This window comes from Chiloscyllium plagiosum, unplaced genomic scaffold, assembly GCF_037043375.1.
Source record: "Chiloscyllium plagiosum isolate Xiang-an unplaced genomic scaffold, Cpla_swu_hap1 HiC_scaffold_14, whole genome shotgun sequence".
NCBI lineage: Eukaryota > Metazoa > Chordata > Chondrichthyes > Orectolobiformes > Hemiscylliidae > Chiloscyllium > Chiloscyllium plagiosum.
Window position 1 is genome coordinate 48,438,450 of NW_028270152.1, and position 18,559 is coordinate 48,457,008.

The window sequence follows — 18,559 nt, forward strand, 5'->3', positions numbered from 1 at the left end:
ATCTGTCTGATCTTGTATTTCTATTAAAGAAGCTAGGCAAAGTATGTCAACCTCATTGTCTTTGTCTTTATCTTTTAGTTTACTTTAAGTTTTTATAAATAACATCAGAGAACTTGATTTCTAAGTCAGTCCCCTTTTTTTTGTAGCCACTGTCTCTTTGTGTGTAATCCTATGAATGTGAGATTTGGTCATAAGAATCAGGAACCAATCCAGTATATTGACCTGTAGATTATCAGTTTCTTCTACTGGTTTATCAAATAACATCGCTAAGGCCAATATTTTTGAACCAGCCCAGGTCATTTCCAAAATCAAATCAATTTCTTATATAGTGATTTATTGCACTAATCCAACTGAAAATTGTCTTTAATAAGTCACTCTTTATTCCACCTTTACATAATGTAATATTTTTCTATTGTCTACGTAACAGGACCAGTTTTTAACTTCACTGTGCACTTCCAATTAAAATTTTCTCCTTCATTAGCCTCATTAGCAAGACAAATTGTATGAGCTCCATTTGTTGGTTATGAACTATTTATTGTTCTGCCTCTTCGAATTTCAGGAAGGCGATGGCCTAGTGGTGGTGTTCTGGGGACTGGTGTTCAGATCCCACCACGGTAGATGGTGGAAATTGAAATCAATGAAAATCTAGGAATCAGGGTCTAATAATAACCATTAATCCACTGTCAATTGTCAGAAAAACCCATCTGATTCAATAATATGCCTTCAGGGATGGAAGCTGCCATCCTTACTTGGTCTGGTTTGCATGTGACTCCAGACCCACAACAATGTGGTTTAACTCTTCACTGCCCTCTGGGCAGTTAGGGGTGGACAGTAAATGCTTGTCTAGCCAGTGATGTTCTCATTCTGTGAACAAATTTTTAAAAATACTCTCCCTTTTTGGAATGAAATAATCAAAATCTCCAGTTGTCTCCTTGTCTTCGGCAGTAATTAAAGGAAATTGTTTGACTGTCTTGATTCATCTCTTTCCCACTGGTAGGTTCCAAGAAAACATGTTCCACTTGTACTGCTGCTGCAGGTTGAGTACAGTTTTTATTTTGCTTTTGCATTCTTTGCCAAGCATTCCTTTTAATGTAGTAAGACTCCCATTTAATTCCCAGCAATTAGCTTTAGTATATCCAATCTTATTACAGTTGCAGCATATTACTTATTTAATCACTTTTTAGATTCTAACCTTCCTCTTTCTGTTTGTTCAATAAAACTAATGCCTTTTCATCCCAGAATATTTTCTATTCTTCAACTTCTTTCATGATATGCACCTGATCATTTTCCCAACTGTCTGTGTGAGATATCGTAGATATTTGCTAGAACTGCTCAAAATAAGTCTTAAGAATTGCCAGAATACTTTTTGGAGTTCTCTCACTATCATGGGTTGCCTCACATTTTCAACGTTTTCTCAACTTCAGTGATTAAAACCACTGATCCCATAACATTTTTCCCCTTGCAAATTTTAAAAATGTCCAATTAGCTGTCTGTCTTCTAGTCCTAAACTTTAACTGATATGCTTCGGGATCATGAATGCTTTATATTTTTTTGTTTAAATGTTTATTAAAAACAGTTTCATATTCTTCAGGTTGCTCTTCCTGACAAACTTGATTGTGTATTCATGGGTTGTTCCTACCATGAAACTCTCATTTAAGACCCAAATATCTTTTAACTGCTTCAACTTCCCAGCTAACTTTTTTAAATAAGGCAAAATATCTTTCAGCTTCATCCTCTGTAAATTTAAGCATTAAGTATAGGTACCTAATCTAATCAAATCCCTCAAGGGAAAATTGCCAGTGTGACCCCCCCACCCCACCCCAACCCTTGTTCGATAAGGGAAGGAGACAGCTAGCAGGAAACTAAAGGCTGTTTAGTCTAGCATCTGCCATTGAGGAAAATGCTAGAGTGTTGTTTATAAAAAGTTAGCAGAATAGTTCAAAAAATGTTAAACTACATTGACTCTGATTATTTTTGTAAGAGGGATCCTAAGTTTGAGGATATAACAAAGCCAAGTTAATAAAGGGAAGTTGGGAGACGTAGACTGTATTCCGTACATTGTTTTTTTACAGCTGATCTGAATGTGGCAGTGGCTTCTAGAAGTCAACACATCAGCATGCTGTTTGGTTTAATAAAACTGTTGAGCAGCTTTGAGGTTATGCAACTTACAGGAAATGTGGGATTGTAGTGTAAAAATAAATTAGATAAAATTAAATATTAAATCAGAAAAATAGAAATGACTGAAAAAGTTCAGCAGGTTTGGCAGCATTTGTGGAGAAAAATCAGTTAACATTTTGAGTTAAGTCACCCTTCTTCAGAACTGTTGGCAAGAAAAATGACAGCTAGAAAAATGTCAGTTTACTGGCATTTGTGGCGTGGGCCACCAGTCCTAGGGCCTCAATCGTTTAACATTAATGACTTGGAAGAGAGTGAACAGTGTAACGTATGTAGATTTGCTGATGAGACAAAAATAGACAAGAGCATGTTGTGATGACTGCATATGGATAAATTGAGTATGTAAAAAAATTAAATGGAGTTTAAAGTAGTAAGTGTGGGGGTCATGAACTTTAGTAGGAAGGATCAAAGGAAGACTATTATTTAAATAGTGAGAGACTCCAAAAAGTGCAGTGCAGAGTGACCTGGGTGTTGTACATGAAATGGCAGTCCGGAGTGCAGATGCACTAAGAAAGAATGAAGGGAAATGGAATTTTAGCCTTAGTTGCTTGGGAGGTTGGAATTTAAAAGTGAGAGACTTGCTAAAACTTACAAGCTGTTGTTGAGGCTACAATTATTTGTGGTCCCTTTATTTAAAAAGGGATACTTTGACATTGGTGGCAGTTCAAAAGCGATTCACTAGACAATTCCTTGGATGAAGGGGGTGTCTATCAAGAATGACAAAAACAGATTTAGCCCTTATTCATTAGAGTTTAGATGAATGAAGAGTAATCTTATTAGCGTGCACAGTATTCTGAGGGGGCTTGACAAGGTCAATGTTGAGAAACAAACAGACAAAGTTGAATAAACTGTGTAATTTTTTTCTGTTCTGAAGAATCTTCATTCCAGACAAGTAGTTAATTCCATTTTTCTCTCTGCACAGATGCTGTCAGACATGTTTAGTTTCTTCAGCATTTTGTGTGTTTGTTTCAGATTTCCAGCATCTACAGTATTTTGCTTGTATTAGATTGTTCAGAAGATGTTTCCATTAGTTGGAGAACTAAACGATATCATTACAGATTAAATACACACTCATTTAAAACTGAGATGCAGAAGAATTCCTTCTGAGAGTAGTGAATGTCTAGAGTTCTCTACCTCCAGATTTTGGAGGCGAGATTGCTGAATGTATTTAAAGAGGAAGTAGTTTTTTTTGAAGTAGCGAGAACTTGAGGGCTATGAGAAACTGATGAGGTCTGGGCAGACCAGCCATGGTCTTATAAAATGGCAGGACAGGCTTGAGGGGCTGAATGGCCTAATATTGTTCTATGTTCTCTTTGGAAGCTGAATCATCCTCTGAACTACTGCTTCGTTCCCCTGACTTTCCAATTCCAGCTTTTGTATTTTCAGTTTTTGTTTTCCTTTCTTTGTGTTCGATTTTGATTGCCTTTTCTGTTTTCATTTTCATTCCATGGCTCTTTTTTCTTCCTATTCAAGTTTTTGCATTTACTAAGTCATGTTTTGTTTCCATTTCTAACTAAATGTTAGCTGATTCTAGCAGTGACACATCAATTTTAGGTTTCACTTGTTTTATTTCTGAATGCAGGATCACAAAAAGTTGATGTTTAAAACGATTTTAACATCTCAACTTTTTGTGATCCTGCTTTTATTTCTATCTTGAACTTATTCACTAGCTCCATGTAGCTATAGTCAAAGATTTCAAATAATTAGCTATTTATATTTTCTACCAGAAACGCTTTAGCAATGGTCAAATCAGCTTTGGCATACTGCGTGCAGATCTGGTTGCCACATTACCAGAAGTATGTGGATGCTTTGGAGAGGGTGCAGAAGAGGTTCACCAGGATGTTGCCTGGTAGGGAGTGCATTAGCTATGAAGAGAGGTCGAGTAGATTAGGATTATTCTCATTAGAAAGATGGAAGTTGAGGGGGGAACCTGATTGAGGTCTACAATATCATGAGAGGTATGGACAGGGTGGATAGCAAGAAGCTTTTTCCCAGAGTGGGGGAATTCAATTACTAGGGGTTAGGAGCTCAAAGTGAGGGGGGAAAAGTTTAAGGGAGATAGGCATGTAAAGTTATTTACGGAGAGGGTGGTGGGTGCCTGGAACACAGTGGTAGTAAAGGTGGGCATGATAGCATCATTTAAGATATATCTAGACAGATAAACGAACGGGCAGGGAGCAGAGGTGTTCAGACCCTTAGGAAATGGGTGACCAGTTTAGATAGAGGATCTAGATTGGTACAGGCTTGGAGGGCTGAAGGGCCTATTCGTGTGCTGTAATTTTCTTTGTTATCTGTAATCAGAACAAATCCTGTTTTTATTCCCAGAAGTTACACGCGCATGTTTTCTTTAAAAGTTGATTGATCTGTTTTGCACAAGGAGGAGAAAGTGAGGTCTGCAGATGCTGGAGATCAGAGATGGAAATGTGTTGCTGGAAAAGCGCAGCAGGTCAGGCAGCATCTAGGGAACAGGAGAATCGACGTTTCGGGCATTAGCCCTTCTTCAGGAATGAGGAAAGTTGGTCCAGCAGGCTAAGATAAAGGTTTGTAGAGGGAGAAAGAGAGCTTCTTCAAGGAAGGCATCCTTGTAAGAGGATTCGCAGTAGGTTTGCACAAGCCTCACTTTCTTATGCTCCCATCTGATGGTAATGCTGTCAATTATAGATTTCAGAGTAAAATCTGGGTCAATAGACCATAAGTTTTATTTTTGCAATTTGGCTACCTAGTAGTCAGTCATTGAACACAGGCTACTAATGCACTTATAATAAAATAATATAACTTTATTAAACAAAGTAAACAAAATACCAAGCAATACATGCTTTGCAATTTGGGATGATGTTACAAACAGCTGAAAAGAATCAGTTCTTGTTCCCAGCAATATCCTTTACAAATATTCAACTTGGGTGAAGTGTCACTTCTTCTGTCTTCACTTGAAAATTTCTGACTGAGCTGAGCTGGTTGCATTTCTTTTTGATGACTTTCTGTACATTCACCAGATGTAATTCTTACCATCTTTCTGCAAGATGTACAGACAGCCTAACTTGCTGCTTTTTCCTCATTGAGCCCTAAGAAACGATGTAGAATTTTTCAAACCCTCTTAATTAGACGACTGCAAAACAGTCTTAAGGCTGCTGAAAATTACACTGCCCGTCTTGTAAAGATCTTTTTCTTCTGAACTCAAACTGCCTGTGGGCCCTAGCCACCTGTCTTGCTGTAGGTTGTCAGTACTAAAGTCAACAGTAACCAGCAATTATTGCACCAGGTAGCTTGTTTAGCCATTTAGCTTAATTCACATGATTTCTTGGAACACTATCTTTAGCTTACTGTCCCAAATAACATTCTGACCCTTAAAAGAGAAAAACACCCTCAGAGCACTGCTTTAGAATTCAAGTTCCCATATGATGATGATACATCTTTCATTTGTTGTGGGCCTGATGTCACAGCGCAATGTGGTCAAATTTGAAATAAATTTGATGGGTGGGTGGGTTGTTGGGGGGCGTGGACCTGACCAGGTAGTCATGGAGGGAACGGTCTTTGCAGAAGGCGGAAAGGGTGGGGAGGGAAAAATATCCCTGGTGGTGGGGTCTGTTTGGAGGTGGCGGAAATGTCGGCGGATGATTTGGTTTATGCGAAGGTTGGTAGGTGGAAAGTGAGCACCAGGGGGATTCTGTCCTTGTTACGGTTGGAGGGGTGGGGTCTGAGGGTGGATGTGCGGGATGTGGACGAGATGCTTTGGAGGGAATCTTTAGCCACGTGGGAAGAGAAATTGCGGTCTCTAAAGGAGGCCGCCATCTGGTGTGTTCTGTGGTGGAACTGCTCCTCCTGGGAGCAGATACGGCGGAGGCTGAGGAATTGAGAATACATGGTGGCATTTTTGCAGGAGGTAGGGTGGGAAGAGGTGTAATCCAGGTAGCTGTGGGAGTCGGTGGGTTTGTATAAAAAAAAAATGTCGGTGTCAAGTCGGTCGTCTATAGTGGAGATGGAGAGGTCCAGTAAGGGGAGGGAGGTGTCAGAGATGGTCCAGGTAAATTTAAGGTCTGGGTGGGATGTGTTGAAGTTGCTGAATTGCTCAACCTCCTCGCGGGAGCACTAGGTGGCACCAACGCAGTCATCAATGTAGCAGAGGAAGAGGTGGGGGGAGTGGTGTCGGTGTAACTACAGAAGATGGACTGTTCCACGTAGCCAACAAAGAGACCGGCATAGCTGGGGCCTATATGGGTGCCCATGGCTACCCCTTTGGTCTGGAGGAAATGGGAGGATTCAAAGGAGAAATTGTTAAGGGTGAGGACCAGTTCGGCCAAACGAATGTGTCGGTGGAAGGGTACTGTTGGCGACGTCGGAAGAGGAAGAAACTGTGGGGTTGGAGGCCCTGGTCATGGCAAATGGAGGTGTAGAGGGATTGGATATCCATGGTGAAGATGAAGCATTGGGGACAGGGGAAAGGGAAGTTTTGGAGGAGGTGGATGGTGTCTCGAATGTATGTGGGGAGTTCGTGGACTGGGGGGGATAGGACAGTGTCGAGGTAGGTAAAGATGAGTTAACTGGGGCAGAAGCATGCTGAGACAATGGGTCGGCCAGGGTGGTCAGGCTTGTGGATTTTGGGAAGGTGGTAGAACCGGGCAGTGCTGGGTTCCCAGACTGAGTTTGGAAGCTGTGGGTTGGAGGTGATGAGGTTCTGTATTGTCTGGGAGATGGTTTGGTGATGGGGGGGGTGGGGTCATGGCGGAGGGGGTGGTAGGAGGAGGTGTCCTTGAGTTGGCGTCTGGCTTCAGCGGTGTAGAGGTCAGTGTGCCAGGGATATATTTCCCTCCCCATGCCTTTCTGCCTTCTGCAACTTGGGACATAATTCCCTCCCCACCCCTTTCCGCCTTCCGCAAAGACCGTTCCCTCCGTGACTATCTGGTCAGGTCCACGCCCCCAACAACCCACCCTCCCGTCCTGGCACATTCCCCTGCCACCGCAGGAATTGCAAAATCTGCGCCCACACCACCTCCCTTGCCTCCATCCAAGGCCCTAAAGGAGCTTTCCACATCCATCAAAGTTTTACCTGCACATCCACCAATATCATTTATTGTATCCGTTGCTCCCGATGCTGTCTCTACATTGGGGAGACTGGATGCCTCCTAGCAGAGCGACTTTAGGGAACATCTCCAGGACACCCGCACCAATCAACCACACCGCCCTGTGGTCCAGCATTTCAACTCCCCCTCCCACTCCGCCGAGGACATGGAGGTCCTGGGCCTCCTTCACCACCGCTCCCTCACCACCCGACACCTGGAGAAAGAACGTCTCATCTTCCGCCTCGGAACACTTCAACCCCAGGGCATCAATGTGGACTTCACCAGTTTCCTCATTTCATCATTCCTCACCTCACCCCAGTTCCAAACTTCCAGCTCAGCATCGTCCCCATGACCTGTCCTACCGGCCTATCTTCTTTTCCACCTATCCACTCCACCCTCCTCTCTGACCTATCACCTTCATCCCACCCCCATCCACCCATTGTACTCTTTGCTACCTTCCCCCACCCTCCTCCCTGACCTATCACCTTCATCCCCACCCCCACTCACCTACTGTACTCTATGCTACTTTCTTCCCACCCCTACCCCCACCCTTCTCTCAAATATCTCTCCACCCTTCAGGCACTCTACCTGTATTCCTGATGAAGGGCTTTTGTCCGAAACGTTGATTTTCCTGCTCGTCGGATGCTGCCTGAACTGCTGTGCTTTTCCAGCACCACTCTACTCCAGAATCTGGTTTCCAGCATCTGCAGTCATTGTTTTTACCTAATTGATGTTTACGGCTCAAGCATGAATAAAATCAATTTCTTGCAATTCAGTCATTCTGTTTTGAGGAAATTATCACTTCAGTGATTCATTTAAATTTGCTGTTTTGCCATGTTTAGCGACAGCTGATGACAGAAGTACTACTTTTAAACTTTGAGCTCATTTCAGTGTCAATTTGACAGTGAGTTTGCTGAGTTCATGTAAATGCCCTGAAGCAATACCATTTAATATTTAAGCAGTTGCTGGTAATTCAGGTTGTTTGTTGACATAATGTACAGGTGAAGTTTTCTTTTTTGTTTTTAACTGAAATAATTTGAGTATTTGTTATATTTGTATTTGCATGCTTTGCTAAAATTCACCTCTGATCTCATTCAGGCTGATCTTAATTAAGGTGTGATAGTTATCAGGCCTTTGATTCTAATTGTAACAGAACTAAGAAGTTCTAAATTCGATGCTCAGACTGAAAAGGATTACAGTTGATAAAATGTAATCCTTTCCCTGTAATTGATTGATTATCAAGGCCTTTGACTATTAATGCTGTGAAGATCTTATTCTAGTGTCGGATACAGAATTCTCATTCCTGACTCTCAGCTTCTACCAGTCATGAGCAACTATCACTGTTAGTTGTAAAATGCAAATTGGATTAACTCTGGCTCGTTGGTAGAAAGAGATTGGTCACATTTTACAAAGTGATTTAATATATACTTAGCCTGTGCACCAATATTGATTCATAATAGTTCACCATTCTCAGTAGTTGGTAGTAATCTCTGTATCAAGAACTGTCTTCATTTATTTATTTTTCCACACATTTGCTTTCTATTTCCTACTCCCCTCATCTCTTACAACAAAGAAAATCAAATTTAAGTTTCAGATGCATGCTACTGTGTATTAGAGAAATATTAGAACTGTTTGTAATAGGTAATATGTTCAGTGATTATGGGATGGGGCGAACAAATACCTTTAACCAGAGTGTACTAGTTTGCTAATACAGCTTTTTAAAATTTACATCGACAATGTTCTATCATATTTTAAATTCTGTTATCCCTCAGTTGATGCAGATCATGATTCTCTGACTGAAAACTGGAAAAGTGACTCACTCCCTGCTGCTGTCAGGCTCTTGAATGAGGTTGCTCCCTACTACCACACCCCTTGCAGGGAATATTGTCTAGTTTTTCTTCAAGAATTAAGAATAACTGAAGGGATGAATTTCATTAAAAGGTTTAGAAGGAACAGTAAATCAAAATTATCTTGATCCTTGTATCCTAAGAATGTGATTTGTAATGTTTCACTATACATAATCCTGTTATGTTTGTGATGTCAGGTAAAGCTGGCTCCTCCAGTCAAATTGCAAAAAGTGATTCATTATTTTGTTGCTTGTGTATCTTCTTCTGTGCCATCAACCTGCTTTCAAATAATACACAATTTATTTTTGAACCTTTAAAATCTTAATTGATTAGTCACTTTCTTGTTTTGATCGTCTCGGTCCCCTTTATAATGAATATTTTGGCAGAAGACCACATTCAATACTGGATTTGTTCTTTCATTTTAAGGCATATTTCACTGATAGTTAATACCCTTCCCCATGCCTTAAGGCTGGCATGCATTTTTCTGATTTCAGTTTTAAACCACCTTTATATGGTACTTGTTAATGAAAACATTGCATGTAATTAAGCTCTCCCTGGAAAGGCCTGCACTAATTTCCTTTCCTAACTGCTATGAGAAGTTACTGGTGAGCCATTTAAACTAAACCTTTTCTTGGAATTTGTCTTTCATATGGGTGTTCCCAGAACTGAGTAAACTAAAAATTGAAAATAAAAATTTGACCACATGACAATGGTGGAGTGTTTGGACACATCCATGTGCTACTATTTCTGATATATTGTTGTACGTTGCATCCTATTTATTTTGCATTTAACATTGAGAAAGCAACTACTTGTTACTTTGCTTCAAGCTACAGAATACCATTTTCATGGATTCCTAAACCATTTTTATCAGAATTGTTCAAAAATTCATTCTAGGCCAGCTTCTGAAGAAAGTCAATAGTTAAATATTAAAATCTCTTCAACTAGAATGGCTTTATGTCCTCATCACTGTATGCATAAGATATAGAATGCCAAAAAAATTCTAAATTTAATCTTCAGATTGGCAATATAAATTTTAAGTGTGGGTCTTTACTGTCTGGTTGGGACTTAGCCAGTCCTCAGTGGTTTTGTAGCTAATTGAATTTTCTTTGGTAAATTACATTGCATTGCAATGTTTCTTTAAAATATTTCTTTAACTACTTAGTCTGAATCACAGACTACGTTTTGCAAGTGTTGCTTGAACTAACATGTTATAGTACTAAAAAATACGTTACTAATATATTATCATCCAGTGCTAGCATGCATACCATAGTAAATTATACTAACAATGTTCTGGCAGAGGTGTTCCATCATTACTTTATCGTTTATCGAGATGACTAGACTGTGAAATAGAATGTTTCCATGAGTTCTAGCTACATATGTGTGGTTTTAATGTACTTTTATGCCTTATGTTTTTCTGCAATTTGACTTGACTGTCAATGGGAGGCTGGTCATTCGTTTTTGATGAATATCTGTATTAATTATCATTGAGTCCAAACACACTGCAGTTGCTGTAATCCTGAAAGTGCTGCTTGCCCTGGAAACACATAAATTCATGCACAGATCCCTGTTTCTTTCTCAGAGAGAACGTGTATGCGCACTGTACCTGTTTCAACTCAATAAATGAACAGCAAATGACTTTCAAATGGCTCCTCAGCAATGCTGTGATCAATTTTGTACTAAGCCAATTTATTAAATCTCCGTCATAATTTATGCATTCCCTGTGGCAACTATTTACCACTCGCTAACCAATCAGCACTGTTCCTTAATGCCATATCTGTATTGTTTTTTATCTTAAGTTGGTACTCTTGCAAATTGTCCTGATGAGTGCAACTTGAAAAAAATGTAACAATACCTCCTTCCAGCCGCCTTCATTACCAAGCAATTATGTTGCATTTAAAAACTGATAACTGGGTTAGTAAAAAGGTGTGATCAAGAACTTAAATGAAATGTAAAATGTTACAGGTAAAAAGCCTAGTCATTTGTTTATTTGCAGATGGGTTTACATGTTTTTAGTGACTCTGAATTCATTGTGGTGTGGTTGGTTGGTGATCTGATGTGTATAATTGACTTGGTCAGTGGACTGATATCTTATAGCGTCCAGTTTAGCTAATTGGATAATAAAACCACACCTTCAAACATTTTCTGTTGAACAATGTCTGAATTGTCTTTCTTTTGTTTAGGTGAGTTTTTTCTGTGCTACAATCCTCTCAAAGACTACTGGGGCTGTTTGACACCGATGAGTGTGCCTAGATCCCAGGGGCTGTCAGCTGTCTGCAAAGGTTCCATCTACTATGTAGCTGGAATTTGTAAAGCACATCAAAGAATGCTTACAGTGGAGAGTTATGACATCCAACTTAATAAATGGGTGCAAAAGAAGGACCTTCCTCTGGATCAATCGACAAACCCCTACATTAAACTTTTCTTGCTTCTTGACAAACTGCATCTTTTTGTGCGAGCAACGCAAGTGGTAGTAGAGGAACACGTTTTCCGTACTAGTCGAAAGAATTCTTTATACCAATATGATGAAGAATCTGATGAGTGGAAGAAAGTATACGAGTCACCAGACAAGCTATGGGACCTTGGCCGCCATTTTGAATGTGTTGTTGCCAAACTCTATCCACAGTGTCTTCAAAAAGTGTTTTGATTTTCTTGCAATTTGCATGAACTATTAGTGTGACATGGGCTAACAGTATTTTGTGTAATCAAAATGGCTGTTTTAAAAGCACTAAGGAAAACGGATAGGTGCTTTTGAAAGTAGCAGTGTTTGAACTTGTTCAGAAGTTTAGTTTTATAATCAAATTTTACTAACTTTTCACTGGTGCTGGGGAATATAAAAGTGCAATTACTTACATGAATTATAGCTTATTTTTATTTTTAGCTCGCTCATTCAATGGCATTTCTTGAATCAGATTGCAGTTGTCCATTGCCTGGCAATCTTAAAACTATGCAGACTAGCAGGCAAAATTCAGCTTGGAAGTAAGAAATTGTTTTGCCCAATGTTATGGAAAAACTAAAGCCTTTAATGATACATACGGGTATAAATTTGTTCAAAGTTAATAGCATCTGTATTTTTTAAGTGTCTGTATTTGAGAATTGACCATTTTACATTTAATGACCTGATTCAAATGTGAAGATATTTTAATGGCTAGATCTTGATGGGGAAACAAGTGAATTGAATGGTTTCTTCATCACCTAGAGTAACCAACTGAAGTGTTGTACCAGGGTCAAGCCTTGAAATTAAAACATACTGCATAGAATAATAGTTATGTAAAACTGTTTCACTTCGCCCCTCCATTAAATCCCTTCATTGCTTTAAATTACACAGCTTTGAAAGTTAGAAAATGTGCAATTAACAAGGGCAAGCCTTTAAACCGTTTAGGAAGCTGATGTAACTATTTAGAGGTACATGTACCTACTGTTGTAACAGAGAATATTGTTTTAGTGTGGAACAGAATGGGGAAAAGACCAACTTTTTATACAAAAATGGCTTCTGGTAGTATTGAGATTGTTCCGCGGTACTGCAGAGAAACTAGAATCTTACCAAGTTAAAAATCACACAACACCAGGTTATAGTCCAATAGGTTTAATTGGAAGCACACTAGCTTTCAGAGCGACGCTCCTTCATCAGGTGATTGACAATCACCTGATGAAGGAGCGTTGCTCCGAAAGCTAGTGTGCTTCCAATTAAACCTCTTGGACTATAACCTGGTGTTGTGTGATTTTTAACTTTGTACACCCCAATCCAACACCGGCATCTCCGAATCATAGAATCTTACCAGTTGACTTAACTTTGTCGAGCAGCATTTCATACTGCCTGCATTTCATTTGAACAGTCTAGAATTGCAGTGAAGTGCTTGGTATTTTGTAAATTCTGAATGAAGTGGATAAGATGTGAATTTTTCCCGGTTGGATATACTTCTAACTACTACAGAAGCTGAAATCTCTGATTGCCCTCCTTCTACGGAGCAATGTCATCTATTATGCATTTTACATGAAGTAAATCTTGTTTTCATTTCCAGTGTATATACTGCAGTTTTTTTGAAATTGCAGCACAATCCACCTATGATGTGAATTGGCACAGATATAAAGCATTCCTGTCTTGGACTGAGTTCATATTAGCAGTACTTCTAACATTGGTGTGAACTTATCAAGGTAAAAATGTTGATTGCTGTATTTTGATTGTCATCTGCATTTCTGTTAATGAAGGTATGCATTTTTAATTAAAAATTTTAAAACTGTACTTAATTAAAATTCATGCTTACATTTGTCAAGTACATTCGGTGAATTAATCTGTTCATCTATCAAAGCTCTAACACTTTCAATTTGTTCACATCTGATTTCGTAAAGGTGCATTTCTTTTCATGATTTTAAAATCACTAAACATAACCTTCTTGCATTGTAGAGTCTGAAGCATGGCCTGTTTAAACTCAATGCACACTTAGCAGATATTTTCAGTGCTACTCAATGCTGAAAAATTCTTTAAAATTAAACTGATTTTTAAAAAAAAAAATCTAATGCAGCAAATAGTTTATTTGCACTAGATAGTAAAAATGATCTTCCCAGTATTTAGCAGGCAAACCTCTCGTAGAAAAAAATTCCGCTTGTGGTCTTGATTCCATTTTTGCCTGTCAGCGTGCGTTAACTTTCATGAAAAGAATTAGGATTGACTCTTTCATTACCTCTTGGACAATTTGAGGTAAAGTACATTGATTTGAACTTTACTCATCTCCAACCAGTTGATTTGATTGTGTTTGAAGTCTTGTAAATTTTTTTGTTGTATCTTCATCTAATTTTGAATGGGCTGTACACCTTGGAGAAAGTTTTAGTGAAGACCCAATTGTGGAATTTACAGTATCAAAGTTGTGCAAGTATCTTTGCATTCCATTCAAGGTGAAGGCTAATTTAGAATTTAGATATCCTTGATGCAATTCAAAAAGTATATTAAAAAAATAGAATGATGATCTGAGAGCCATATAAATTAATGTAATCTAAGTTGAGTTAGTCAATCAAACTGAGTGAGAATAATTGAATCATCATGTTGATGGATACCTAGTCGTTCCATCCTGCACAAACCCCTGATCCTTGTGCAAAAATAGTTTCATAACTTTACATGTTATTCTTTCAATCAGTTCAGCAGTGGGCAGCACTGGCTGAGTGTAATGTTTGCCACCTTTTTAAGTTTATCAAAGATGTAGTTAGTTAGGTTTTTATTCCTTACTAGGTGTTCTCAGTGAGTTATTTATGAAAGATGTATGAGTATGATTATTTTAGGCTTTGAGTGGTGCAGATGTTTTAGTTAGTATTAGAAAACTAGACTCTAGTTCAGATTAATGGGAGCTTCCTTTGGTAGTAAAGAAATTACTAGGAGCCTAGGTTTTGGTCAGAATACAGAACCACCCACAAAGTAGTTGGTGTACTACTATCACCTGTTTGCTCTTCTAAATACCAGATCAGACCATAATGTGGGCTAAAGACTTCATATGAGTGCCAAAGATGGATGGCGATGTTTGTTTGATACTAAAATTTCACATCCATTTGGAGCCTTTGCCTTTACTCTAATGCTCAGTAATTTTTTTTTAAATAGGCATTCAATTATTTGCTGATTATTAGCATGCAAAATCTCGCCAGACTGGGGAAAAAAGTTATCCACGTAGTAAAATTTCATCTTTAGGGAGCTGGTATCTAAACTTGGATTTTACCATTTTTCATTTTGGCCCCATTCCATTCTTGCCTAGAGATTTTGTTCCTTATGACTTTACTATTTCTGGTATTTACAGTTTTGACTTCCAGGGCTCCATACTGCCATGGGTATAACATAGTATCTTGTGCAACAAAATACACAACCAAATTTCAGAAGCCTTTTGATTGTTAAATGTACCAACACACAATGTTCAGGTGAGCATCCACTATAGGTACCAGTTACAATAGCTATTGTTTAGAAGATCTGAAGCATTTAGTACCTCAAGTGAACTGGTAGATAAGCCATGAGCTAATAGGTTAGATTTTGTTTTTGTTTTGAACTATCACAAAATCCTTTACTGTAATGCATGATCAGTTCCATGAACACCAGCTGTCTTCATTCCAAGATAGTGCAACTTTAATGATTTAAACACCTTCATTCTAGATGCAGTGCATTTTTCCTATTTAAGAATTTTATATGCAGGTAGTTCCAAAATATTGTTTTCTTGCATCCTCTCGCAGCTTGAAAAGTTAAATTCTTTTCCAAGAAGGAGTTCTGCCCACAAACTTGGCTTGCATTTTAACCACCTCTTAATAGCAATGGAGGAAATCTGAAATAAACATTGACTATCTGCATGGAAAAAATTAATATGGCAGCTATATTTTACAAAATTAAAATGGCAAAACTTAGGTTTTGTTTAATGCATAATTGAGTGTGCATTAAATGAGGTTAAACAAAATAATGAAGGTTCAGTTAAATGTTTATTGCCAGTAAGATTTTAGGTATGACATTGTTTTACAGAAATTAGTGATACAACTTAATCATTGTTTTTTCTGAACGCTGTGGTTCCATAAAACAATGCACCGCAAAGAAATCCCCTAATTCTCTTTTCACTTTCTTTTTCAGTATGAAGAAATTATGCTCCCTTTTTTTTTATTTTTAACCACTTACCACTTCGTTACTGCAAACTTTTTGAAGCACCTTTCCACATGTAGTGTTGCATTAAGTAGTGTAAGAAGTTACAGAAAAGTGTGTTGCTTAATTTTCAGAAATCCTGTAATTTTCTTAATTAGTTAACATTGCTGCTGGTTAGGACAATCTTTTATTTATAAGAGGATATATTGACCTTTTGGGGGAGAATGTTGAATTGACATGATAAACTAAATATATGAAATTGAATTGGTTTAGCAAATGAGTCCTCATTGCACCATAATATTCAACTTGAATTGTATGAATACAAAAGCTGGTTTCTGATTTGTGAAATTAAATTTGTCTGCATTTTTTTAAAAAAAGAGTTCATAGAATTTAGATCTATTTGCACTGTAGATTTGCTGAATTATTTGTTCTTTGCTTCAGCTGTCAATGCTCATTCCATTGCGTGCAAAGACTTAGCTATAGTTAACATTTGATGTGACTTGAAATGTATGTTCAGGTTTAAATGTAATCACTTGAATTTTTTGAGAATTGTAAAAAAACATCTATCTGTACTTGCACATGATTTGAGTTGAATGCTTCAGAATTGGTGCTCAGATGGGATAAGCTGGTTTACTTGATATGTGATGTAGTTTAAAGTATTGTGACTTGTAACAAACTGAAAGTATATTCTTGAAATAAATTGATTAAATGTGAACGATTGAGGTTATTCTACTCTGTAGTCAGTAATTGTTTTGAATATTTCTTTCCTGTTTCACATTTTGTTTGCACAAAGTAAGACCAACAAATGTAATCCAGATCATCATCATTTTAGGAGTACTCTAATTTCTTTATGGAATATTCAAAGTTCACCTCTCCTGGACATCAATCTGCCAGTGTTTATTACGGAAAGTTATTCTGATATCTGTTAATTTCAAACTGTAGACATTTATCATGGTGTCAGCTATGAAGTGTAGCATGCTCATGTCATTTCTCTGGTGAAGTCATCCATTTAATTTGCTGGTGAATAAAGTATCAACTGAAATCACACTGCACTTTATCATTTGAGGTAAATGTGGCAACATCGGTTGCAGAATGCTTCCAAAACTGTAATTAGTAACAGTGCCATCAGGGAATGTGCCCTTCACTTTTTTTTTGATATGAATAACTTATTCAGTGCTGCCAGAAATTGAAATGTTGGTATCAAATGTTGTGCTATAATCTTTAGTGAAGGACAAATTTTCTTGGTATAGTTTGCTACTTCTGAGCCATATGTCTGGCCATGAGTTTACAGATTGATTACAATTCTGCTGATGGCTCATTGTTTTGTGGATGCCCAGTTTCTACTTGCTAAATCTGTTCAAAATCTTTCCCATTTAGCACTGAGGGAATCCTCAGTGCGAATATAGGGCTTTGTCTTTTAAGGATGGTACTCACTCTCAACAATACTTCACAAACATTAACTAGCCACTAAACGCCACGACCTGCTATCCCTAGTATCTATATACACAGATGGCAAGGACTACAAATTTGACTGGGACAACACAACAATAATAGGTCAAGCCAAACAGAGGACAGCCAGAGAATTCCTACGAGCATGGCACTCATCCACGGACTCCTTCAATAGCCCATTGGCCTAGATCCAATATACCAGCCACTACAATGAACAACTGGAACTGGCAACTGGAAGCAGCAGGAACAAAACCATGTAAATTCCAACTGACACAGTACAACAGTGCTTCACAGGAGGCTCCACAGCACTGAGGATGTCACCTAGAATGGGGATGAAATGTCTGCAATCCAAATTCCTAGCTCAACAAACACATCCACAACAACTTCAACTGGCACCCGAGCTACAAATCTTTATACAAGCCTTACCTTTACTGATCCACCTATTGTAGAAACATGCACCTGTGATAGTAAAGTTAAGATCAAGGAGGCTTTTCTCTTTTGCTAGTTCCCTCACCACTAGCTGCAGATCCCATCTGGCTGCTTTGTCCTTTAGGACTCAGACAGATGGCTTTGTAATGGTGCTATTAATTGACACTGAAGTCACCAACCCAGAGTCTTTGTCACCCTCTGTTTTTCTTCCAAATGGTGGTCACATATAAGCCATTCCAAGTAAAGGCAACTGATTTCCTTCTCTCTAAAGGACATTTGTGGATCAAATAGTTTTTACAATGCTTAACGGAGTGGTTATCATTTGACTAGGTTTTTAATTCCAATGTTTTATTAAATTCAAAATTCATCATTTATCATGTTAGGATTTAAACCTGTATCCCCAGAGAATTGAGAGTCCAGTATTATGGACCAGGGCAGACCCGCCCCTCAAAACATTTCAAGAAAGTAGCCTGGACCTTAGCCTTCTGAGTTGTTTTAAGCAGGTGCGATGGATACTACTGCAGTGATGCAGCAGGCCCAACATTTCCCAGAAACACCCCCTTGGCAAAAAGGGAAAATCAGATACAGGCTCTTACAGGAGATTCAGCATGGAACGTCCTTCAACATGCAGCTGTTTCTTTGGATTCCCCAGCTTAATTCAAACCAAACCAGAGAAAAGCTGAGTCGGGAGAATTTGCCACTCCCTTTTCATTGTACAAGTGTTTTTTTTTAAACTTGAAAGCCTTTTGCCTGAAGTAGTATCTGTTGGCTATAATCAAATTGACCCTCAAACCCATCCAAGCCCGATACTTCGGACTTGTGTTTACGACCCCTGTCAAAAAAAACCAAGGACAGGGTAACTTTAAGGGAGCAGTATCATCATACCTCCCTTCTTCAAACAAAAAATGAACCATCATTAGCAAAGAAGTCTTTTAAAACCCCTTAATCTTACACCTAGCACACTCAACACCTACATGCATTGACTATAAACTTGCACAACTTACATT

General features: G+C 38.5%; 1 protein-coding gene across 2 annotated transcripts in view; it reads left to right on the plus strand.

Moving 5' to 3' along the window:
* kbtbd8 (kelch repeat and BTB (POZ) domain containing 8) overlaps positions 1-12,661 on the plus strand; it is a 50,176-nt gene extending 37,515 nt beyond the window's left edge. For both annotated transcript variants that reach the window (XM_087994421.1, XM_043708305.2), the window contains exon 4: positions 11,260-12,661. In XM_087994421.1, coding sequence (XP_087850547.1) covers positions 11,260-11,723 — 464 coding nt within the window. In that variant the 3' untranslated portion in view covers positions 11,724-12,661. The remainder of the gene's footprint in view (positions 1-11,259) is intronic.
* Positions 12,662-18,559: the final 5,898 nt, after the last annotated feature.